Genomic DNA, 25189 nt, shown 5'->3' with positions numbered 1-25189 from the left:
GCGCTTTGGTTGTGATTGCGTCGGTTTAACCGGTGCTTGTCGGATCAACCGACGGGTACAATTTTGACTGCAGCGGTTTAACCGGTGTGTGCCTCTTCTTTGCTGCCGGCTCTGTGAGATCAGTTAAACCGGTGAAGACCTTCTTCACGCGTCGGCTTAACCGGTGCTCATATACCGTGCTGGTTCGTGCGCTGTTTCCTTGTGTTTTCTTTCGCACTTATTCTCGCTTGTTCCTAGGGGTGTTTTGCGTTGGTGTAGCTCCTCCATAGCTACTCCACGCTGTGCCTAGGACTCTAGGGTTGGGTGTACACTTGGGACAAAGCCGAAGCTTCTGTTTGCAAGAATTTTTAATTGGCTCCCATTCACCCCCTCTGGTCGCCTTTCGGTCCCTCAGCGACTGCGGAGGATGACGACGAATAGAGGTGGCGCGGCGGCGCACCCTGGATCTGGGTCAGCGGCGGAGGGTGGATGGCGGCGGACTCGAGGGCGGTGGCGCTATTGGAAGGCGGCGTCGCAGCGGTTGGCGGCGATGGGAGGGGTCAGCGACGAGAAAACTGGTGGCGCCATCCTAGATCGGGGTCGCCGAGAAGGGAGTCGCGGAGAGGGAAGTCGAGCACAGAAAGATCCCACAAAGGGAGAGAGATAGAGACAGGAAAAGATGGGGCCCACCTCATCTAACTCCAATAAACACTTTTTGGAGGGATAATTTTTGGGGTGGGTTAGATGCAAATAAACCCAATCTAACCCAGCTGTTTGAATATTTTAAGATTAGATGAGCCTCAAATAGCTCAAACTAACTCTAACCCATGGATCCAAAACCGACCCACTGTTGAGTAGTCGGGTAGTTGTTGTTGTTTTTCATTGTCCAAAGAGGAATCCGATGGGAAATTGATTCGTGTGATGGGTTTACCATGTGGTGGACCTTCCCGCTAAATTGGCTGGTAGCATTTGGTCCGACTTACACAGTGACCAGGGCAGCGATGAGCTAGGGGTGAAAAAATGGTTGGAAAAACACCTTTTTTGTTTTTGGAAAAGTCCATTTTTGACTATCCAACTATCGCTTGAGTTTAGTTTTGGTCATGCAACTCCAAAACCAGGTATCATTAACCATCGCACTATCAAAACCGTTCATATTTGACCATTCGACTGTTTTGAAAGGTGATTTCGCTGACATAGATGACATGTGATAATGAGCCCACATGTCAACCCATTTTCCTCTTTTCTATCTCGTCTCTCTGTTCCTCTCTCCCTCCTCTCTCAAGGCGAGCCGGACGGCCTCCTCACACTCGTGGAACGCTTCTGCTAGGCGGCCGAGCCCGATGAGCGCGGCAGGCGGCACTGTCCTGGCATAGAGACACGGGCACGGTCGGAGTGCCTCAGCGCCTCCCCGTAGCGGCCCTTCTTGTACCACTCGTTGCCGGTGCGAGTGATTTCTTAAAGACCAGCACTGCTAGCCGGTGGCGGCGTCGGGCTCGGGCAGCTCGCTAGAGACCTCGACGAGCTGCTGTGGAGCGGAGTCGCGTCAATGCTGGTTCTCGCGGGAGACGCTCCTCCGGCACTTCCACCGCCGCTGCGCATGATGCTGTCGTGGCAAAAGTGCCCTGTTTCGGATCCGAGCACGACCGGGCGAGCACGCGGCGGCTGCGGCGCGGCCGCCGCCCCCGCGACGCGGCCTGACGTGCAGATGTTGCCGATGGGGAGCGCATTGGTGAGTAGCAAGCTCGCGGTGCTCCCACCGCCACTGTCGCATCCCCCGACGCTCCCCGTGCTGCTGCTGCCGCCGGAGAAAATCAGCGTGCCAGAGCCGGAGCGGTGGTGGCCGGGCGGGTGTAGCGGGTTGCTGCCGTCCAGCTCGCCCGAGTGGTTCCCCCGGCTGCCGCCTCTCCCCACGGCCGCCGCAACCGCATTGCCCGGCGCCGGCAACTTGGCGGACCCGGTCGACGAGGACGAGGACGACGGTGTCGCCGCGGCCGGGCATAGGCGCAGCGGCGAGACCGGCGAGCCGAGATCCACGAAGACGTCCGCCTTCCGGTCTGGCTTGTCCCCGACGCCCTCGTTGTCGTGGAGCGCGAGCGCCACGGCGCGCAGGCGCATCCGGTCAGCCTTGGCCATCACCGGAGCTCGATCGCAGCGGACGACACGGGCAGCAGCACTCCCCTCGGCGACCAAGTGCAGGCAGGCATGAGAGAGAGAGGAGGGAGAGAAGAAACAGAGAGATGAGAGAGAAGAGATGAAAATGGACGGGCACGTGGGTCCCACTGTCACGTGTGATCCATGTCAGCGAAACCACCTTTCAAAATAGCCGAATGATCAAATATGAACGGGTTTGATAGTTCGATGGTCAAGGATATCCGGTTTTGGAGTTGCATAGCCAAAATCAAACTCGGGCGATAGTTGGATGATCAAAAATAAACTTTTTCCTTCATTTTTTAACGAAACTGACATATTTCCCCTTTTATTAACTAGATAGAACTTATTAGTATTTTTATATCAGGGATAAATCTGTAAGAGCATGAAATACCACTATAGTATTATCTAGAAGTATTCTATTTTTTCCGCAGGGAAGATGGCGGTTAATGAATAGTATGTTGTGATTAATGCTTAATTGAGTATTCAATTGTATAAATAGGAGTAAGATAATACTATATGATTAAATAAGTTAGTGTGACACACAAGTTAACTCAAGCTCAAACTCATGAAAAGACTTGGATAGTGAGAAATGAAGAAGTAAGCTACTCGGAACTTATGTACTTCTACCTAAATATACAATTTATATTATACATTCATACCATATCTCATCATGAGCCACCCAATCCAACCCATCTGAAATCCGACCCGACGAGTGTATGGGTCAGGCTCGAGCAAAATTTTTTACCCGAAACTTAAAAAATCCGACCCAACTTAACCTGATCTAAAAAATTATACATGAAGAATTGGATTTTATTTGACCCGATCCGACGGATGATTAGATCTAGTACATACACTGATACACATAGACATGTTTATCTCTATTTCTAAGCTCCCAGACACTACCGACACTATCGGAAGAATGCACATAGCTGGCGGAGGGGCCACCAGCCAAACTCGGCTACTTTTATGGACTTCCTGAAAGTGAATCTAGACCTCCAATGAGTTTTGGTAAATTGAATAATAATATTGTGAAAGAACTAACATGTTTGATAAAGAGTTGTTGAGCAGAAATTTAATTATAAATGATTACTCACTCTTATTTCCTTCCTGCCCGCTTGTTTACAAATGATTAGTCTTGGCATCTTTTTTTCCTTAACTTTTTGTGGGATGCCTTCTTTTCACACCTAGCCGAACCATGGCCAAGTTCATCGCTGGGTGCTGACTTGTCGCTGTCGCTTTTCACTGCCAACCACACACTACCCCACCACGTTGTGAGCACATCCGTTAGAAAACCGGTTCGTGGGATATTCCAAAATTATAAGTATTTTTATTTTTCTAGACATCACGTTTGATTGTATACGTTATTTAAAATATTTATAAAAATATTACTTATTTTATTATAAATTTTTTATATTTATATATTAAACGTGAATGTTTTACTTTTATCTTTTTAGAAATAAATAGAACGAACATCAAACATACTCTTCAAAAGTTAAAAACATACATATATTTTCACTGTATTCGGCTGGTCTCCAGCCCTCCAGCGCTATAGTATTTCCCTCTCACATTCCTCCAGCTCCAGCCCCCAGCCACCAGCCAGGTAACAGTATTTTTTTCTCACACCACTCCAGCTCCAGCCTCCAGCTCCAGCCTGCCGAACGCAGTGTTTGAAATGGATCACTATACAGAGAATCCTACTATTTAGAAGTACTTTCTTCATCCTAAATTATTAGTAATTTTAGCTTTTTTAGATTCATAAACTTTACTATGCATCTACATATGCATTATGCCGAGACCAATAGTAAAGTCTATGAATCTAGAAAAGCCATAACGACTAATGATCTGGGATGGATGAAGTATTAAATAAATTCTAATTATAAACCTAATTGCAGAACTCTTAGGTTAATTCGTGAGACGAATCTAACGAGAGTAATTAATCCATAATTAGCGGATGTTTACTGTAGCATCACTGTATCAAATTAAAAACTAATTAAGCTCCTTAGATTCGTCTCATTAATTAACACCTATCTGTAAAAAAATTTTATAATTAAACTTTATTTAATATTTCTAAATAGTAAAATTCTCTTAAATGTGATAGGGTTAAATTTAGACATGTGGAAACGAAACAGCCCACATGTGGTTGTCCCTTTCCCTTACCTAGTTACCTAGCACCGAATGTGCTCATCATTTGGTCCGACTCAAACACAGCGACCAGGGCAGCGACTAGAGTGAGAAAAAATGGTCTTTTACCTAAATACCCTTATGTTAAATACCACTTACCTCTGTACCCTGAAAAAGAAATTCGCGCCTCTATACCATCGCGTTTAGTTTAGTTTACCCCTACACCCTTCTGGACGGAATGAGCACTAACGGAGGCTAACGGAGTTGGAAAAAGACATATTTGCCCTTATGTAAAGGAGGTGTTCCCTCATGAGTTTTTCAATTGCATATAGAAATTTTCTCGTGAAAAATGGTCGGAAAAACACCTCTTCCGTTTTTTTAACGAAACTGACAGGTGTCCCTTTTCATTATCATAGATAGCAGACCCATCACATACTGGTTGTTAGCAGTCTTTAGTTTCTCCGTAACAATGTGCTATCAACAAGACCTCAGTTCATTTGGATTGCTGCCATCAACAGAGGACTGCGCAGCCGCAGCGGGATGGCGCTTGCCTGCAAGGTTTTCCTTGAGACCCACCTGGCCACCTCCAAGTCGCCAACTTACTACTACTATAAACAGTTTTTTTTTTTTGTTGAAATACTACTATAAGCAGTTTTGTCAACCCTAATAAAGAAACAGAACACGGTTCCCTCCAACAGAGCAGCAGCAGAGGTAAACAAGGACACAAGTACGACATCAAGATAATTGATATTCTGATCAGGTACATATTGCACAGAGCCACAGGTCAAAATTACTTGTAAGCATTTGGATTCTAAATTTGCCACAGGTCAAAATTACTTGTAAGCATTTGGATTCTAAATTTTCTCACATGAGGTTCGGAGGAGCCAAAATCCAAGATCCAGCGCAAGTTTCACCTCATCATTTTCTATACTAGCAGTGTTGGGCAGCATATCATAGCCAGATAATGTCTCAATTCCTACAGCATTTAACACGGTGGTTGCAAGAAAACAAATGGGCTGATGGTATCTCAATTCCTGCATGCATATCAAAATTCAAGAGTCTGCAGATGGTCTGATGGTATCTACACTAGCACCGTGGCTGGAAGCCTTCTTCATCTCCAGGGCGGTTTTGTAAGGCGGGGCGATGGGAGGCTGGACCGGATCCAAGCTCCTGTAGGAGCCCCCTTCTGTGCTCGGGAGCGGGTATGATCGGTCTGAGTCGTAACCGCTGAGATCCCCGCAGGCCAGAAATGGAATGTAGACCTTGTTAGGTCCCTCGAGCCATCCGCTTCTGCAATCTGCACATGAGAAATGGCATAAGGATTGAGTATGCCTCTGTATCATGTCCTGAACCAGTTGGGGGAGAAGAGTGTTGCATAACAATTTGTAGCCCTTACCTAAATCGTCAGCTCCTGAAGGAGTCCCCACTTTTTCTAGCAGGTGGTAAAGATCTTCCTCCTTAAACCCTTCAGGAGGTGAATAATTCTCACAAACTGCAAACGCCTCTGTTTGACAAATGACAAGGATACATAAATGTATAAGACCACACAAACATTTTCCATCAACAAGAAACAGAAAGAATTTCAACTGTCTGGTTGAAATGGCGGCAAGCTTCTAGCATCCTTTGTGACAAGAGGGTGCCACAAAAGCTAAAAGGCAAATTCTATAGGACAGCAATTCGTCCGGCGATGTTATACGGTGCTGAATGTTGGCCTACAAAAAGGCGACATGTTGCAGAGATGCGGATGTTGCGGTGGTTTTGCGGGCACACAAGGAGGGATAGAGTCCGGAACGAAGTTATTCGGGATAGGGTCAGGGTGGCACCAATTGAGGAGAAACTTATCCAGTATCGGCTGAGATGGTTTGGACATGTCCAACGAAGGCCTCTTGAGGCGCCGGTGCGTAATGGGGTTCTTGAGCGGGTCGATAATGTAAAGAGGGGTAGAGGTAGACCTAAACTGACATGGGATGAGTCGGTTAAGAGAGACCTTAAAGATTGGAATATCTCTAAAGAGATAGCTTTGGATAGGAGCGCTTGGAGACTAGCTATCAATGTGCCTGAAATTTGAACTTATTTCTTTCGGGTTTCATCTCTAGCCTACCCCAACTTGCTTGGGAAAAAAGGCTATGTTGTTGTTGTTGTTGTTGTAAGAAACAGAAAGAATATGCAACCTTACTACATTGGGTATAGGTTGTCTAATGGTAATCTCCCAAATGTCCCACAACCAACAACAATTTCAGAATTGAGAACCATAAACTATATGAACCATCGAAGCTAGATAAGCATACAAGCAGCTCATGTGTACAAAGACTTACCAATGCTTGAGTTCCGGCTACTTTTCGGCTTCGCAAATGTAACTTGTGAGAAGAACAATTTTAGCTGCATAAAGCACAGATAGTGACAAGTACATGACAGAAGCATCAGTAGAAAACAGAGAGAGTTTTGCAGTACATTAGTGAATTATATAGCTAAATAGAAGTGCAAATCACCTGGCAGTACAAGAGACTTGTATCTTTACCCCGGAAGATCTTCGCAACAAATTTTCCACCAACTTTGAGTACATGAGTCACGATTGTAAGTGCCTAAATGAAAGGTGGTTCAAGAAAAAAATAGAGAAACTTGAACTGAAGACATAGCATAACACAACTGAAATCAGCGTGGGGCAACATAAAGAGCAAGGTTTTCTCCACAAGCTGAGTAAAGAAATTCGATTGCTGAACATGCTACAGAATCTAATAAACCTGAAGTCAATACTTTTATCTGATATTCATCATATGAATATTGCAATTTGTTGATAAAAAAATGTGCTGGATGTAGACAGAGAAACAAATGAGAACTAACCGCAAGTATAAGCTGGGACTGAACAAATTCGTCCATATCATGAAGGCCAGTAACTACAACCATCCAAAGAACCATAAGTATGTAATGTTAAATCCAAATCAAACAGATTATAGTTAAGAATCAGCTCTCTTGAGCTCGTATCATACCATCAGGAGCACCATCGCAAACAACCAAATCTGCTTTGCATCCATCAAAATGTCTAATAACCTAGCAAAACATTCACATGAGCGAAGTTTTCAGCAATCACATGAGCTAAGCTCGGAGCAAAGAAATTTATGCCCCCCCCCCCCCCGTCTAACACACCACTTCAGCCGTCCGAGCATTAGTGATGTCTCCCTGCACTTGTATAACACCTTCTATGGGGGCCATCGGTTGCAAGTCGATTGCAACAATGAGAGGAAGGTCGCCTTCCCTAGTAGCATAACACATCCGAAACAAGGAGAGCAAAAAGCAATCAGATACCCACAACCAAATTACGCACAAACAGAGAGTGGCACATATACTTACTTGAAATCAGGGGACTGTTTTGCTGGTACATACAGGTTCCGGCTCAAAACCTACAAGTGCCAATAGCAAATAAAGCAACCAGATAAATAAACTTTGGTACGGATGGGCTACTGGGCACGGCACAAGGAAGGATACCTGGCTCCAGCTTCCAGGAGCAGCACACAGATCAACCACACGTTTCACTCCTAATAATAAGCCCCAAAGGAAAGTGTTTTTCATCAGCTCCCTACTGTTCGTTCATGGTGCGAGATATGGCTACTACAACATCAACAGGGTGAGCAAGCAAGCAGGTAGTCCAATCTGATACCTTGGAAGATGTTGAACTCCTGGTCTATCTGGAGGAGCTTGAAGGCGCTGCGAGCTCTCCATCCTTCCTCCTTGGCCTTCCGGTAGTAGATGTCCTGAGCAGCCGGCGCGCAGCCCGGTGAGAAGCCGAGAGGCAAAGCGGATGGGGAGGAGCAGGGCGAAGAGTCTAAGGAGCCGTACCCTCTTGTCCTTGGAGGACTTGCCCATGGCGGCGACGAGGCGGACCGCGAGCAGGAAGGGGCGGCGGCGGAGCGGTGACGGAGGAAGGAGGACGGGAGTTCTATGTTCTGGGCCGTGGGCTGAGGTGGTAATTAAACTGCCTAATACATCTTCGGCCCGCAGGAGCTTTCCCCGGAGTGGGCCCTGGATCCAAGGGTGGCGAGGTTTGGGCTCCAATACATACGCTATCAATAATACATCTCATGTGGATTTAATGAAACTAGTTCAAACATATTACTCCTTTAAATTAATAATGGTGTATTAATTTTGAGTTAGTAGTGGATTGTACTTTCAGTGATAAGCGATGCTCTCTTCGACAGCGAGGCACATGTGATGACTTCGTCAATCTCGAAGATTTGTCGGTTTGATCTTCGAAGATGATCATAGAGATAGGATTTGCGTACATATGTTCATAGAGACGAGTGTGCGTGCATTGCGAATATCTGAGTTGTACCATGTAATCTTAAAAATTATGCTCGAGTAGTATTATACAGTGTTATCATAAATGTTAAACGGTAAACAGTCGTTCACCTGCCAATTAGCTTATTATTAGGACAAAGTGAGTATTTAAACGGGTAAAACAACCATTTAATAAATGGTTAGAACAACCGATTAAATAGAAATGGTGTACCATTGTGTAGCGTTTAAGCGGTGGTGTAAACAAAGATCAAAGTGGTAGTATATTTTTTTTATTAAAACACTGTCCAAACTAAGAATTTAAAAAATTGACTGGTTCAGAATATAAAATTAAAACGCTTTCCATTCTAGTACTCCCGACCCGTGAGGGAGCCGAGCCGACCGATCCACCTGGGATCCAATCCCAAATTCCCAAATCCCAAATCCCAATCCCCAAGCCCCCAACGTTGGATCGAGACCGATCGCACCAGGTGAAAGCGGCCTTGATCACGACTTGCCCGCGCGCCGCCTCGTCCGACGGCGCCGCGCATCCAGCGACGGCGCTCCCGCCGCCACGGCGTTGCGTTCAGCCGTTCACCCCGCCTCCGACCCCGTTCCGCTCACCCCCTCTCCCTCCCTCGCCTTCCTTCGCTTGCGGCGACGTCGTCTGGGCGAGCGCCGCCCCGCCGCCCTTAGCCAGGTATGCCTGACATTTGTCTTCCCTTCCTGCTGTGCGAAACCGGGCACCCCAAACCCTAATATAGACTTCTATAGCTTCTGCGAATTTTATTGGGTGTACGTCCATGTGTACACCCATGCCCCGTACTACTATGTCACGCCACATGCAAGTCGTCCACGGTCGGGTTGTGGTTAGGGGTGCTGTTGATCAGTTGGGTCTTGGGTGTGCTTTGTTTTGGTCTTCTGATCTCACAAAATTATTGATTTTATAGTTGTGGTCCTTTCTCCTTTGTGTTACTGTTAATTAAATCTGATCGTGCTTTATTCTTGTTTTGGTTGATGCATTGCAATCAGCCGCGTTTGACTGTCTGATCACTGATGATGATGGCGATACATTGACTCCAGTCTGGTGGCAAGATGAACGTGCCTGGGCAGATGTCGGGGCAGCCAGCTCAGATGAACTTAGGTGGCGGCAGGGGGCTGCAGCAGCACCAACCTCTGCAAGTTGCTTCGTGCCACCTTGACATGGATCCTCAGTTCTTAAAAATGCGCAGCATCATGCACCGGAATATGTAAGTTTTACATCCTTGTCAAATCCCAACTGGCTATATGTAGTAATTTATGTTAGTTGTCGAAGGGCATACTGACGTAACGGAAGGTCTACTAACCGGTAGGCGTTGTGTTTAACCAGAACGATGCTAATTACTGCCAAATTATCATTGCCAGAGTTGATCGGCTTATGAAGACACAGAATTTTGCTGAGAACCAGAGCCTTGAGAAAATTGCAGATAGGTTAGAGAAATTTTTGTACAGACAGCATCCAACAAAGGTAAAACGTCCATATTCCATATTTCATTTTCATTATTAGCAGCTCTAAGTATACTGTGTCCATTTTTTTTTTGCTGTCGTGCGCTTATTTCCTTATTTTTTAAAATAAAACATTCTACGAGCAGGCTGACTACTATGCAATGCTGAAAGAACCAATCGACCCACATTTGCAAGTTGCTGTTAGGGCCTTCTCGAACCATGGTGGTCATCAGCGTCAACAAATGTCGCATCAGACACCAACTTCCTCCCGCTGTGGCACAATGGTTCCAACACCTGGTATCTCTCAAAGTACAAATAAAATGGCTAACATTTATAATTGTGTTCTCCCTCCTTTTGTTGGTTTCTTCATATGCAACTACTTACTATATTTTCCTTGTAGGTTCCATGTCCGATGGATACCAGGATCCATCCATCAATGTACTACAAAATTCCATGGCTATTAGTGACTCGTCAGTGATGTGTCCAGTGGGTATGCAACGACAGGTAGCTCATATGATTCCAACTCCAGGATTTAGCCATCATCAGCTTTTATCTCCCAATCCTGCTTACTCAAATGGAGCTGGATACCTCAATGGGGAGTCGAATGACATACAACAAGTGCACGAGCAGAAACCGGTGCCATTTTCTATCAACCAAAGTAGCTATTCAATGCAGCATCTAGGTACCCATGTCGGTTCTGGAGTACATTCAAGAATATTGGAGGATTCCTCCCCATATGGTTTGTCAGATCCACAAATCAATGGTGATATGGGTTTGCCTGGCCCGAATATGCAGCTACCATACAGAACTGTAGGAGCAAAAGAATTTATGAATTTACCTCCTTATGGCAATTCACCGGAAAAACCGCTGCAGCAAGAATTCATTTGTCATCTCCCACGGGGAACACCAAGTATGTGTGCTATATTTTTTACATATGCAATATCTCCCTTATGCTGTAATGTTTAATCATTTGCCCCATTATAATATGTATAGGTTAGTAATTACAGGACTAATTGTTAGAAGCAAGTCCTGCAGAATGCAGATTCTTTAGATTTTATTCTCGATCTATATTATATCCATGTCTGGAGGATATTCTTTGCAGTGTTTTCCATATTTAAGGAGCAAAATGAAAAAATGTTTCTGACTTTTCCAAATATATCTTTAGCTTCTATTTGATCTGCACTAGACTCATCTTGTTGTTAATAATTTTATCTGAAGTCTTGGAGATCCTGCTACATGTTTTGATACAGTTTATATGAGTTCCACATGACCTCGTTACATTTTATGATCAGTTAGCAAACTAGTGCTCAAGTGTAGGCATTTAGCATTACAAAACAATTAAATTTGCTATTTTCTTCCCAGCATCTTCTTGTGTTTCTGGGAATTTTTATGGCACCGTTTCTTCAAGTTCAACACCTACAGGTAACCAGAACATGAATGCTGCACAAATATTATCCACTTCAAGAATGGAGTTTGCTTTGCTTACAAGTCAGACAACCCAGCAACCGCTTCAACCAAAATCTGTTATAAAATCTGAGGTATTGGATCAAACAGAAAATGTGAACATTAGGAAATCACACTTCCCGTACCAACATCAGCAGCAAAATTATTTCGAGCCTAATCATCGTTGTTCCCAGTTTGTGAAGGAATCGGAGCTTGGTTCTTGTCGTGATGAGCAACTATTTAATCAAGAAATTTTACCATATGATGAATTAATGTATTCAGACAAAAGCAACCAGACGTATCGACAATACGTTTCTGATAATAACATTCAGGTCACTATGGATTCTCAGCAGTTATTATCTTCACATGTGAAAGATACTGAACTGATGAATAGTATGTTTCAGAGAACCATGTCACAAGATGCAGCAGAACAACATTTTTCACCTGATTGGCTCAATACTGGTTGTGCTATGACTCCAATTGATCACAAACTATCCAAGCTTCCATCAAAAGGATCTGAACAGGCAACAAATAAATGCTATCTACAATCACGGTGGCCGATCATGTTCATTCATGCAAATTTTTGTCCAGGTCCTTTTAGAGGTAGTTGTAAATCACAAGATTGTGCTCATGCGCAGGAGATATTGAAGCATTCTAATGACTGTCAAGTAAGAGATTGCTTGTATGGTCAATGTAAACAATCAAAAGAGGCTATTTATCACTACAATAATTGTGTCAATAAGCATTGTCTTATATGTAGGGAAGCATTTGAAAGTCTGAGCCACTATTGTGATCAAACAAGCAAGCAGAATACAATTGAAAGGAGTATCAATGGGGCACATGGTGACAGAATGGGCATCAACATGGTGGCAGCTGAAACCTTTGATGATCAACCACCTATATCAAAGAGGTTAAGGTTGCAACCTATGCCTCCTAATGTGTTTGATTGTGATGATGCCTATGTTCCTCAAGCATGCCCAAATTTTGTGTCGCAGCAAGCTCATCCTAAGCATCTTGGGCAGGATAGAAGGATATTCCCGAAACAAGAGCAAAACATTGAGATTGATATACAGCCACCGCAAAGGGTAGAGATAATTGGATCTGGTACTATTGGTAAAACAAGTGCAATTCAAAGTTATGAGATTCCTGGTGTTTCAAATGGTGTTTCAAATGAGCTAGATTCTCATATCAAGAAAGAAAATTGGTTGCCCAATAAAGATACAAATGAAAGTGCTCTAGATATTAAGGATAGTGCAAATGGCTCTACAAATGCCATGATGCCCAACATAGAGAAAACAAAGAGAAAAGGTATTTCACTCATGGAATTGTTCACTCCAGATCAAATATATGAACATGTCCGTAGTCTAAGACAGTGGGTTGGTCAGGTATGCTTCTTGACTATAAAAGGGGTATCACATACTCTATTATTTTTTTCCTTAGTTAATGCTCAGATTCATTCTCCCTTGATTTCTTATTTTAATTTTTCAAAATTGGAAAATAATAAATATTCAAGATTTCTCTACTAATTTCATGTGTACCAGATTGTTATTATAAAAAAAACATTTCCAGAATTTCCTCTACTGAGCCATAAATAGTTTTTTAATCAGATGGTTGAATTGTCAAATTCAAAATACAATTTGAATATGGAAACAATAAGCAGTCGATGTACTAATTTTCTGCAGACAAACAAAATCTGAAGCATTTTACTATTTTGAGGACCATGCATCAGGTCTTTTGGGAAGGATGCTGAACATGCAATTGCATTAGCAAAACTGCAAAATGAAAACCTCTAGATGTTGATTGTTAGCAGCTATCAACAACAACAACAACAACATAGCCTTTTTTTCCCAAGCAAGTTGGGGTAGACTAGAGATGAAACCCAAAAGAAACAATGAAATTTGTAAATTGCTTGCAAGTGGGTCTAATGATAAGAAATTCCATGTTCTAGAAAAGTTAATTTTGAATCTAGAAAGCTTAGGTTGGTCTTAACATTCTTGCCCTGAGTATTTTTTTAAACTAGCATGTTTTATTACCTCAGTACCCAGTTGGTCACTGCCAAAAGTTTTTACCCTGATCCATGGTTAGTTACCATTGGGATTTGTAAAATCTATATATTTAATGATTTATTAAGAAATCTTTTGGTTGGATGCATGTTTACTGTTCTCATTGTATACATAATTTAGGCATATGCAGGAGTATGTGTTTATGTCACTATGAGGTATGAACTATTTGTAATAATTTCTTCATTTTTGACAGAGTAAGGCTAAAGCTGAAAAGAATCAAGTAATAGGACATTCCGAGAACTTGAACTCATGCCAGCTTTGCAAAGTAGAAAAGCTTTTCTTTGAACCTCCACCTAAATATTGTTCTTCTTGTGGTGCTCGGATAAAACGGAATGCACCATATTATAGTGGTTCTATCACTGAAAGTGGTTCCTACTATTTTTGTGTACCATGTTACAGTGAGTCTCGCAGTGAATCGATTTTAGTGAACAACATTCAACTGCTCAAGACAAAACTTGCAAAAAAAAGAAACGATGATGAGCTTGAAGAAGCAGTAAGCATTTCAGTTTCCCTCTTTCCTGGATGTATCCTCATAGTTTATGCATTCTTTCCTTGCATACTAATTTACATCAATTGGTTCCACAGTGGGTTGCATGTGACAAATGTAAACGCTGGCAGCACCAGATTTGTGCTCTTTTTAATGCCAAAAGGAATGATGAAGAAAAAGATGCTGAATATATTTGCCATAGTTGTTATATTCAAGAGATAGAAAATGGCATGCGCACACCTTTACCACAGAATACCATTCCTGGGGCAAAAGATCTGCAGAGGACAGTACTTAGCGATCATATTGAAGAGCGCCTTTTTCAACGCCTCAAAGAGGAGAGACAGAACAGGGCCAACAAATATGGGAAAAAATTCGATGAGGTTGGTAATAAAAGCTGATTCGGGCGATCACTAACATAACTCCTTCCTGTTTTGCACTTCAAAGTACTTCACAAATTTGTAAAGCCTACAAAACTATCTTTTCAAGCTTTACAATATGGTTACAATTTGGAATCTCATCTTCTTAAAGTACTAAGGATTTGTGAGGCCATTTTTTATGTGCAGCTGTACCTATACTTTCTGAGTTTTTTTTTGTTCTGCTAGGTTCTTATTTACTTCATTTGAGCTTTTTTGGCATTACTCGTTTTGTTATATTCTTATGCACCTCAGGTGCAACTTTTGAGTATAGGTTTCCTTGGTTTACTGGGGTAACATAGCCAACATCAAAGTTTGTAGATTTATCTCATGACTTTGTTTTGCACATCATTCAGAACCTCCTACTATGCACCATAGCATTTCCTGTTGAGGCTAATCATGTGTATTCCTTTTATATGCAAGTAGACAGTTAAGTGTGCTGCTAAAAAGCTTCAAGAAATTTGCATCAATCACGTGTTTCTCGGTCTACAAATTCTAGAATTAGTTTGTTGTACTTATGTTTCCCTTACTTATTAGGTTCCTGGAGCAGAAGGGCTTGTTGTCAGAGTTGTTTCATCAGTGGACAAGAAACTGGAAGTTAAACCACATTTTTTGGAGATTTTTCGAGAAGAGAATTACCCAGCAGAGTTTCCTTACAGGTCCAAGGTAAAAGAGTTCTCTGGTTATGTGAAGTGAAAAATCACATATGACTACAGTTTATTCCTTTTTCACCTTTTGGGGGAAGAAAACTTTTGTTAACAAAAACTCTTAATCTGGTTTTTGCCATTTTTCGTGCAGGCCATTCTTTTATTTCAGAGAATAGAAGGTGTGGAAGTATGCCTATTTGGCATGTATGTGCAAGAATTCGGAGCAGAATGTGCATTCCCAAACCAACGCTGGGTTTATTTGTCGTACCTTGATTCTGTCAAATACTTTAGACCTGAGATTGAAACTGTTTCTGGTGAAGCTTTACGGACGTTTGTCTACCATGAAATTCTGGTAATTCACTATGACAAGTATGTTCAACCAACGAGAGTAGGGGGAGGGGGGATGGTACTCAGATTACAACCCCATTTTTTAGTTTAACTATAATTTTCCATGTGTATATGTTACAGATAGGTTATCTCCAGTATTGTAAGCAGCGGGGGTTCACCAGTTGTTACATATGGGCGTGCCCACCTTTCAAAGGTGAAGATTACATTATGTATTGCCATCCAGAGATTCAGAAGACACCAAAGTCCGACAAACTGCGAGAATGGTATGACCATTTGATGCCATAAGTATAGATTAATGAATATAACATCTGTAACTGTAAGTCTTAGCTTCTTGGGGTATGATTTATCATTCTGCATGCAGGTACTTATCTATGCTTCGGAAAGCTACTAATGAGGGTATAGTTGTTGAGCTGACCAATCTATACGAGCACTTTTTTAACCCCAAGACAGATTGCAAGGCTAAAGTGACCGCAGCTCGCTTGCCATATTTTGATGGTGATTATTGGCCTGGAGCTGCAGAAGATATAATCAACCAAATTTGCCTTCCAGAAGATGACAGAAATCTGCAGAAGAAGGGAAAGTTAAAGAAGACTATCACAAAAAGATCTTTGAAACTTGCTGGTATTACTGATTTAAGTGGGAATGCTTCGAAGGATGCTATGCTCATGCAAAAGGTGTATTTTTCTCCTAAACTTCTCCAAGATATGTTATTTCCACTGAGTTTTATTTCAGTCCTCTCATAACCATCAACTTATACTGTGCAGCTCGGAGAAGCCATTTACCCAATGAAAGAAGATCTCATCACGGTCCATTTGCAATATTCTTGCCATCACTGCTGTATCCCTATGGTGTCCGGAAGACGTTGGGTCTGCAATCAATGCAAAAGCTTTTATATCTGTGACAAGTAAGTTGATCTGTTTCGCAAGTCATAAGTCATAACGTGGTACGATTATTTGAGTACTTCTATACGATAGATGTGCATGATCATCATCTGTCCATGGCATAAGTTCAAATGTCAACATAATTTATTGCATGGCTTTATTCTTCTTTTAATTTGTTACAGCTAATGTTAACCTTTGAGACTCACGAGTCTTCTGCGACAGGTGTTATAATGTAGAAGAACAGCATGAAGAGAAGGAGAGGCACCCGAGTAATAGTACTGACTTCCATATATTGCATCCTGTAAGTTATCTCGAAAGCTGTTAACTAATTAGACAAATGTAAAGAAAAAAAATGCCGACAATACTAACAATTTTACTTGATATCATCATTTAGGTTGAAATTGATGGGGTGCCTAAAGATACCAAGGACAGAGATGGCATCTTAGAAAGTGAATTTTTTGACACCAGGCAGGCATTCCTGAGTCTCTGTCAAGGAAACCATTATCAATATGATACCCTTCGCGGTGCAAAGCATTCCTCAATGATGGTGCTATACCATCTTCATAATCCAACTGAACCCGCTTTCGTTACCACATGTGATATCTGCAAGAACGATATCAGAACTGGTCAAGGATGGCGGTGCAAAGAATGCGATTATGATGAGTGTGCTGCTTGCTACAAACACAATGAAGGGGCCAATCATGTCCACAAGTTAACTAAGCATCCAGCAGGATCAGACATGGATGCTCAACAAAAGAAGAGTGTTGAAACGGTATTCTATTTCTTACATTATCATAATTCATCTGTTTTTAGTGACCATTTTAGCATTGCTGACCTATAGACTTGATCACTTCCATACCGTCATTCACATTTCTAAGATCTATTTGATAGTGACCAATTCATCATGCTATTGAGCCACACATCATGGTAATAAGTAATAACTTCAGCATATGTCATCATTTGTACATGACATAACTGATAGCGTTTCTTGTTTCTTACGTTGAGGTTCCTTTTCTGTTGTCAATAAACTTTAACCAATGGGATCTAACTTAGGTCCCGATTGGAGCTTCCCAGGTTATGATAAAATGCCATAGCTGGGGCTAGCGGGTAGCCAGTCTATGCCTTTTTATTTTGTACAAATCTTTAACTATGTTAGCTATCCACCTCTTGATTAGAGCATCCGCAGTGACCTTTCCATATGAATCGATCATACGCTCCACGGGAGCAATTCATTTTCTCTCTCCAGTACAAACCATCATTAATGAACCTAGTCTCATATAAAAATCAATATCCTCCTTAGTTTTGCTCACAGTTTTCCCCTCACAAGCAGAGTGGCAATGCATCCTACTACTTATTTTATTGCTCATGAGTTGACTCCGAAATATGGGTTGATTCTTCTCTCTCATCTAGAGTCCGCTTTCTCCAGTAGTTGCATCGATTCATCAAGCTGCCACATTATGATTTGTCTTGAGTCGACCATGAGTCAATCACTGGAGAAGCCCTTAATCCCAGAACGAATTTGTCTTGACTACATTATGATTTTTTTATGCTGCAGACAGAGATATTGCTTCAACTTTTGGCGCACGCGGGATCTTGCCCAGCTCGTGGTGGTTGCCATTATCCCAACTGTCGAAAATTGAAGTCACTCTTCCATCATGGAGCACAGTGCAAGATACGTTCATCAGGAGGCTGTCGTCTGTGTAAGAAAGTGTGGAGCTTTATTCAACTCCATGCCAGAGTGTGCAAAGAATCACAATGCAATATGCCAAGATGCAGGTATGGTCCGATCCTTTTCTCATCTCTCTGTAACAACACAATCACAATGCACCCGCACCAGCACACATGTGCATCATGCATTGTTCGTTCTTGAGCGGTCAAACTGAACTGTGATTGGGAACAGGGATCAGAAAGAGCTTTGGAGAAAGCTGCAACTGATGCAATGGCAGTCTGAGTCCCGGAGGCGTGCTGCCGTCAACCAAATGATGATGCAACGGCAGTTGGAGTCCAGTAACCGGGCTGCAGGAAATGGTGTGAATGTGTAAGGCAGATTAAGAGGACCTGCATAGTAACAGGGTCAATGCATACTGGAGACGAAATGTCTTCCATTTTAACCTTCTTTCTCAGTTCACCTGCCTGGAAGTGGCACTGCAGCTGGTGCTTCATCCTGACATGCTTTTGTTCATGATGTTTAGACCCGGTCTTTTATCTCTGTCGCTCATGTATGATAGATAGGTTTCTAGGCAAGTGTCAATTGATGAGAAATTTTTGTTGTAGCTTTTTCTTTGGCCAATTCTTCCCCAGACCCCGCACAGTGCGGGAAACCTACGGCACTGGGTACGCCTTTTTCTTTGGCCAATTCTTTTTTATTCATTGATTTCCGTCCTCACATTTTGTGAATTTATATAAAGAACATAAAATCGCCTCATCTTTGCATATTCAACTGCCGTCACACAACCCATTTGCAAGTGTCCTCTGTAGTTTTGCTTGCCAGGTCTGCAAATATATCACGAATTGAAACTTGAGCATCAATCTTTTAAGTCCAGAATTTCTTTTATCTCACAGAAAGAAATGAAATCGAATTTTAATGTCTTCCTAATGTTGTTTCTTCCCTTAAAAATAAGCTACGATCTGTATGGACAACACCGTCACAACCAAAAGGATTACGGTTAACATAATACTAATAATGAGGCTCATAATTATGGTTAACATAATACTAATAATGAAACTCATACCATTTGCTTCCAATATAAATCTTGTAAAGCAGATTGCAGTAAACTTCAGTTGGTTAGGTTGCCATACTGGAATATGTCCACTTGGATTCGAGTCTACTCAGCACGAAAGTGCTCTCATTTTTTGCTTGCCTATGGCTCTGTTCGGCTTGCTGAGAAAAGTATTACTATCTGACCAGTGGCTGGTGTTGATTCGGTGTGAGAGAAAAACACCGTTAATTGGTTGGAGCCGAACAGATCTTGTAAATCTCCACATCTGCCGATCCAATTTTATTGGTGTGTATGTCTATTGATTATGTATGTGACGTGTTAATTTTTTTTTATAAACAACAGGTTGAGTTGGAAATTTTGCCGCGTTTCCACGCGTCCCAAATGTGTGGTAGTCTCGCCTTGCTTACTGCCTGCCTGCTGGTATGGGTCCAAGCAAAGCAACCACGCCGAATGAACCCGGCACGACCACGTCGCCGCGCCGCGCGGCCACGCCTCCGGCCTCTGCTCTCCTCCCCTCCTCCCCTGCCCCACGCCCTCCCTTTATCCGTTTCGGGAAATGGCAGCGAGTTCCTGACGGCGACACGCCGACACCCGGCAACCCCCCACCCTGCGTGTCGTGCCCGCCCGCCTCGTCTCCCTGCGCCGGGGACCCCGCCAGCGAGCTGGCCTGTGCGCCAAGTGTGCCCCAGCCGCGCAGCAACCGCAGCCACAACTGGAGCCCGGCACGGCAGCCACTCAGGCCGCGCCCCCCGGCCCCCGGATTTATCAGCGGCGGCAGCGAGATTCACCCAGAATATTTGCGGCGAGCACGCCGGGATTCCGCCAGAGGATTAATCATCTGTCCATCAGCAGCAGCGACAGAGGCATGGCGGCCATCGTGGCGGCGCGGGCGCCTCCGCCCGGCGGGGCGGCCGTGAGCACCATCGCGGCGTTTCACAGCCACGCGTCCCCTTCCCGCGCGCTCCCGCACGCCGTGGCCGCCGCCGCCGCCTCCTCCTCCTCCTCCATCGGCGCCACCAGGCGGTACCAACACGGCTCCGCGTGCTGCTTCGCCGCCAAGCCCACCACGCCTGTGGCGGCCGAGCTCGTGGACGAGGACTGGTCCGAGCCGGCGACGGCCAGCGCCGCCTCCACGCAGGAGGCCGCGAAGCCGCGCAAGAAACGCCGGTCCCGGAAGGCTAAGAAGTCGGCCACCGCCAAGCTCGAAGAGAAGGACGAGGGGACGGACAAGCCTTCGGCGGCGGCGGCAGAAGACGAGGCTAAGAAAAGGAAGAAGGAGGGCGGCGCCGAGGAGAATGCCCGGGCGTTGGTGGCTGGCCTCGACGACGTGATCGTCAACCCCGTGGGGCTGGGCCGGCGGTCGCGGCAGGTGTTCGACGAGGTGTGGCGCAAATTCTCGCGGCTCGGGCAGATTTCCAGCGCCTCGTCCACGGCGCTGGCGGAGGAGGAGCAGGCCGTGCTCATCCGCGGCGGGCCCATGTGCGAGTTCACCGTGCCGGGGGCGCAGGACACCACCGTCCTCGTCGTCGGCGCCACCAGCCGCATCGGACGCATCGTCGTGCGCAAGCTCATGCTCCGAGGCTACAATGTCAAGGTCAGCATACGCGCGCCACTCTGCTTGTTGGTATCTGCTCCTGAAACGGTGTTCGGTGATTTGGCTGAAACGGTAACGGCTTTCGATTCTTCTGTTAAAACTTACAACATTGGAGTAGTATAGATCAACATGCAACCTTAATTATTGCATAGGCTGTGAATAATTATGGATAAATGATTCTAATTTAGCATTTCAATTTTCGCAGCCTGTCATCGTAAGAATTTTTATGCTTCCTGCTACTAATGTCTCTCTGGATTTTTCATCCTCGCCTGCAGCTTCTAAAACTGCTGACGTGCTCAAACTGCCAATGTGATAGTCATTGCCGTCCTAATTTAGCTGAGCTTAGGTCATGGCTCATTAACTTGTCCCTTCCATCATTACATGCTGGAATTCTAGAGTTTGAGTGTTCCACTGTGTAATATGAACACCCTTGAAACAATCTACAGTACAAAATGAACGATGCACATTAATATTACAGAAACCAACCACCTCCCTTGATTTCGGTTTGAAAAGAATCTGAAAGATTTTCTCTCCTCCAACATCTGAGCTGTTTCTCCTGCAACTGGTGCTATTGTAGTGTTTTACTTTATTTAAAGACTTCTTATCTGTGTTTTTTCCAATAGATAAAGGAAAAACTGAACCTAAGTTTCTCCTATCATGACAGGCTTTAGTAAGAAGAAACGATCCCGAAGTGATAGATATGCTCCCAAGGTCTGTGGACATTGTTGTTGGTGATGTTGGTGATCCTGCAACTGTCAAAGCAGCTGTATCAGGCTGCAGCAAGATAATATATTGTGCAACTGCACGCTCAACTATTACAGGAGACCTAAATAGGGTTGATAACCAAGGGGTAAGGAATGCTAGCAAGGCTTTCCAGGTATTCCTTCTAACTTAATTTTTCTCATGTCAACATCTATTTGTATTAATGTTACTGCGAACCACCACTCCTAAATGAAGCATGTCATGGAGCTCAGCTTTGTGCTGCAGGACTACTACAATGAATTGGCCCAGATCAGGGCTGGTAAAAGCAGCAAGAGCAAACTACGGATAGCAAAATTCAAGTCAGCAAAGTCCTTGAATGGTTGGGAGGTGTGCCAGGGATCTTACTTCCCTAATACCTTTGCTTCTCGATTTGATGAAGGTATCGATGCAGCATTTGAATTTTCAGAAGACCAGATGGCCATTTTCTCAGGTAGCATATTGTTTTTTTGCCAGTTTCAGGACATGATTTTTCAGTGAATAAATTACTCTGATTTACCTGTTTTTTCTGGTTTTTTGAGAATACCTGTTTTTTCTGGTTTATTATGCATGCCTTAGGTTTCTTATGGAACTTCCTTATTTTCAGGATTTGTTTTCACGAGAGGTGGATACGTTGAGATATCAAAAAGGCTCTCTCTTCCTCTAGGTTCCACCCTAGACAGGTATTAGGAGCTATTAAGTTTTGCTTATTCTCTGATGTTGCAAATCTTTGTGTGAAAATATGCATCATAATGTATTATGTGAGTGCGACATTTCACTTCTGTCGCTCTATGCATAGGTACGATGGTTTAATTTTTTCAGTGGGAGGAAATGGAAGATCATATGTTGTTATTCTTGAGACTGGTCCACTGGCAGACACGTCCCAGAGCAAGAAGTATTTTGCTCGGATGACTACAAAAATTGGCTTTTGCAGGGTAAGTACTAGGTAGTGCTTGATATCTTATCTATACGAGAAAGATGAATGCTAGGCAATTAAAGCATGTAGAATTTGATCTTTTTGTGTTTGTTTGCTGCAGGTAAGAGTGCCATTTTCATCTTTTCGGCCAGTAAACCCACAAGATCCTCCCCTGGACCCTTTTCTTGTGCATACACTGACCATTAGGTTTGAGCCAAAAAGGCAGGTTAGTGATATATGTTGTATTAACTTCCGTTGTCACCATAAGACAGTAAATGCAGCTTTGGCTATGACATCAAAAGGGTGGCTTAGCACCTAATGCTTTCTGCAGAGACCTGGTGATGGATCTCAAAATTCTACTGACCCCCGAAACTTTGAGCTAAAATTGGAATACATCAAAGCTTTACCTGTAAGTTGTCCCTACATTGATTTACTTTCACATGACTTTGGCTACTTGTTTCCTTTTCCCTCCCCTAGTTACTTTGAAAACTTGAAACACAAGTATTCTTCGTTGAAATTTCTTCAACATTTCCATCTGATTATTTACCAGGAAATATTACCTCTCTGTCTCATGAACTTGTAAGCATAGTCTCCTTGTTTTTGTGCAGACCGGACAAGAAACAGACTTCATATTGGTGTCATGTGCAGGTTCAGGAATTGAACCTAACAGAAGAGAACAAGTTCTGAAAGCCAAGAAGGTTCTACTTTGCATAACGACACCTCACACCTGTATGTCTATCTAATTCAAATATTTAAGGATCTTGATACTCTTATAGGCTGGAGAAGATGCATTGAGGAGGTCAGGCCTTGGATATACAATTGTGCGCCCGGGCCCGCTGCAGGTATCTACTAAAAAACTTCTGATATTTGTGAAGTGAAGTTTCTAGCAATTCACTTTGGGCTCTTGATATTAGCAGTGTGCAGATATAGACATATGGTAGACATATGGTTAACCCAGAAGCAATCTATTTCTATCTTATGAGCCAACGTGGCAGTTAATTTCATTTTGTTGCCTGTGTTTCATTTGACCTGGTTGCATGATGACCATGACGATCCTTTTTATATTGTTTCAGGAAGAACCTGGTGGTCAGCGTGCCCTGATCTTTGATCAAGGGAACAGAATCTCTCAGGTGATATACCATGAACCGTTAGTTGCTTGCGTGATGCCATATTATACGGATCATATGCTAAATTGAACAGTATATCTTTTAACTTCCATATGTAGGGTATTAGCTGTGCTGATGTAGCAGATATTTGTGTCAAAGCATTGCATGATTCCACTGCAAGAAACAAAAGTTTTGATGTAAGATTTCATCTTCTTCTCTCTTTCATGTATGGCAATGATTTTCAAACTGACGATAATACGTAGTTATGCAATGACTAACTTATTGATATGCACTCAATTAGGTATGTTACGAGTACGTTGCTGACCAAGGGAACGAGCTATATGAACTTGTAAGTTTATAACTGAAATCCAAAATTGATGGATCTTCGTATTCCAATGAAGGCCATAAATTGGTGTTTCTTGTTCGTTTTCATGTTTTGTAATGCGCTGTGAATGTTTTTCAGGTGGCTCATCTACCAGACAAGGCTAACAACTATCTTACACCTGCATTATCTGTTCTAGAGAAGAACACCTGATTGATGTGCCTGGAGACTCAGATATGTGGGTCATGTAATGTGTATATTTTCTCCTCTTGTGAAGCCATACATTTTGCTTTTGTATACATGCCTTGTGCAATTCACATGGTAGGCCGTTTCGGCACTTTTTGTAAAGATCGTCACACAGATTGACTTCAGGAAACCAATACGATGACTTCTTGTAATTATATAAGTTCTCCTTTCCTACTCTTCTTTTAAAAACGTAACCATTCGCATTTTGACAGCAGAAAAGAAAATAGAAGAGACCAACTTTCGGAACATGGGAAGCAATGCCCCTTATAAAATGGTGATATGATTTGTTTGCAAAGTTATTTATATGTGTATACTTATCTTGAAGGTCATAAACTTGTGGCCGCAAGTTCAGAAAACCTTGCCCGCTTCTAAGTGTACATTGCATTTTCTTGCTACATTCACCATGTCATAACTCTACAGATGATGCCCTCACAAAAAAAAAAGGTTCACTTGGTTTGTCTCTTCCAGCAAATTTGTCATGAGTAGATGATTGTTGGTTCTGTCACGGTAGATAGGGCGGGCTATCAAGTTAAACTGTGTTTGCTTCTCTTTCGTATCATCTCCTATAAATGGTGTTTACCATTTGAGTAATCAAGTGAGCCTAGCCTAAACGTTACTTTAATTTGAAATGAGTTTATTTAAATTTTGAGACAACATAATTGGAGCAATTTTGCAAAGTAGGATTTTTTTAGGAAAGAGTTTCCATTTTTGCCGAGTTTGTTGACAGAGGTCTAAAAATTGAGAGCGTGTATGCAAAGCAGAACAGATTGTACCTTGTGAATTGGGGTATGTGCTTTTCAAAAAAAAAATAAAATTTGCAATATTAGAACTCGAAACAACGCGCTTCGCAATTTTATCATTTGTAACATTGATATTGTAGAAATAGGACTCCAACATAACATCTTGATTGTTCTGTCATTCGGTGTATTTCCCCTCTTTTCTTTTTTTTCCTTTTCATGTATTTGGCCAGTGAAAATTGGGGTATGTGATGGTCTAAAGTGAAGTCTGAACTCGAACCTGAACGAGGAGTAGGTGACAGACAAACAGGGAGAGGATGGCGACAAAGAAACGCAAGCCTCTAGTAGTCTACTAAGGCTAACTCCAACAAGGATAGGCATACAGAGAATGCAAATGGAGGATATAGCTACCGGTTGGGAAATGGCTACCGTAGGCATTTTGGCCTCGCTCCAACAGCACAGGCAAAGAGGCACCTCCATTCCCCTGGCAGTTGGCTCGCGGGCTCTGGTGGAAGTCCGCCGC

General features: G+C 43.2%; 3 protein-coding genes and 1 pseudogene across 12 annotated transcripts; 2 read left to right on the top strand and 2 right to left on the bottom strand.

Annotated features, from left to right (window-relative positions):
* Positions 1 to 1158: 1158 nt before the first annotated feature.
* Positions 1159 to 2188, bottom strand: LOC120671030 (annotated as a pseudogene).
* A 2879-nt stretch (positions 2189 to 5067) lies between these two features.
* LOC120668732 (putative tRNA (cytidine(32)/guanosine(34)-2'-O)-methyltransferase) lies at positions 5068 to 8246 on the bottom strand. 2 transcript variants are annotated; one of them, XM_039948498.1, is made up of 11 exons: positions 8086 to 8245; positions 7907 to 8000; positions 7735 to 7784; positions 7600 to 7649; positions 7396 to 7504; positions 7239 to 7299; positions 7093 to 7145; positions 6741 to 6833; positions 6567 to 6630; positions 5648 to 5755; positions 5068 to 5548 (listed from the first exon to the last, which is right to left on the bottom strand). In XM_039948498.1, the coding sequence occupies exons 1-11, from the start codon at positions 8110 to 8112 to the stop codon at positions 5304 to 5306; spliced, it is 954 nt and encodes a 317-aa protein (XP_039804432.1). In that variant the 5' UTR covers positions 8113 to 8245; the 3' UTR covers positions 5068 to 5303. The 2 variants fall into 2 exon arrangements, with proteins under 2 accessions (XP_039804432.1, XP_039804433.1); XM_039948499.1 differs by lacking the exons at positions 5068 to 5548; positions 6567 to 6630 and having other exon boundaries at positions 5684 to 5755; positions 8086 to 8246.
* Positions 8247 to 8925: 679 nt separating this feature from the next.
* LOC120668730 (probable histone acetyltransferase HAC-like 1) lies at positions 8926 to 18726 on the top strand. Of its 9 annotated transcripts, XM_039948497.1 has the most exons (19): positions 8926 to 9220; positions 9553 to 9770; positions 9925 to 10027; positions 10152 to 10314; positions 10406 to 10915; positions 11368 to 11543; positions 11643 to 11780; positions 11853 to 12833; positions 13705 to 14004; positions 14097 to 14378; positions 14949 to 15077; positions 15210 to 15410; positions 15527 to 15669; positions 15768 to 16080; positions 16171 to 16310; positions 16510 to 16588; positions 16682 to 17059; positions 17843 to 18063; positions 18188 to 18726. In XM_039948497.1, exons 2-19 carry the CDS (start codon positions 9616 to 9618, stop codon positions 18327 to 18329), a joined length of 4554 nt encoding a protein of 1517 aa, XP_039804431.1. In that variant the 5' UTR covers positions 8926 to 9220; positions 9553 to 9615; the 3' UTR covers positions 18330 to 18726. The 9 variants fall into 9 exon arrangements, with proteins under 9 accessions (XP_039804431.1, XP_039804430.1, XP_039804429.1 ...); XM_039948496.1 differs by having other exon boundaries at positions 11428 to 11543; positions 11643 to 12833; XM_039948495.1 differs by having other exon boundaries at positions 11643 to 12833.
* Positions 18727 to 19584: 858 nt separating this feature from the next.
* Positions 19585 to 24175, top strand: LOC120668729 (protein HIGH CHLOROPHYLL FLUORESCENCE PHENOTYPE 173, chloroplastic-like). Its single transcript, XM_039948488.1, has 13 exons — positions 19585 to 20601; positions 21266 to 21478; positions 21589 to 21793; positions 21947 to 22022; positions 22139 to 22274; positions 22377 to 22481; positions 22587 to 22664; positions 22864 to 22953; positions 23032 to 23097; positions 23329 to 23385; positions 23481 to 23558; positions 23663 to 23710; positions 23825 to 24175. The coding sequence occupies exons 1-13, from the start codon at positions 19873 to 19875 to the stop codon at positions 23894 to 23896; spliced, it is 1953 nt and encodes a 650-aa protein (XP_039804422.1). The 5' UTR covers positions 19585 to 19872; the 3' UTR covers positions 23897 to 24175.
* The last annotated feature ends 1014 nt before the right edge of the window (positions 24176 to 25189 follow it).

Source organism: Panicum virgatum, chromosome 4N (genome assembly GCF_016808335.1).
Source record: "Panicum virgatum strain AP13 chromosome 4N, P.virgatum_v5, whole genome shotgun sequence".
Classification (NCBI taxonomy): Eukaryota; Viridiplantae; Streptophyta; class Magnoliopsida; order Poales; family Poaceae; genus Panicum; species Panicum virgatum.
Note: the sequence above shows the minus strand (reverse complement) of the source record. Positions and strands in the feature narration are given on the sequence as shown.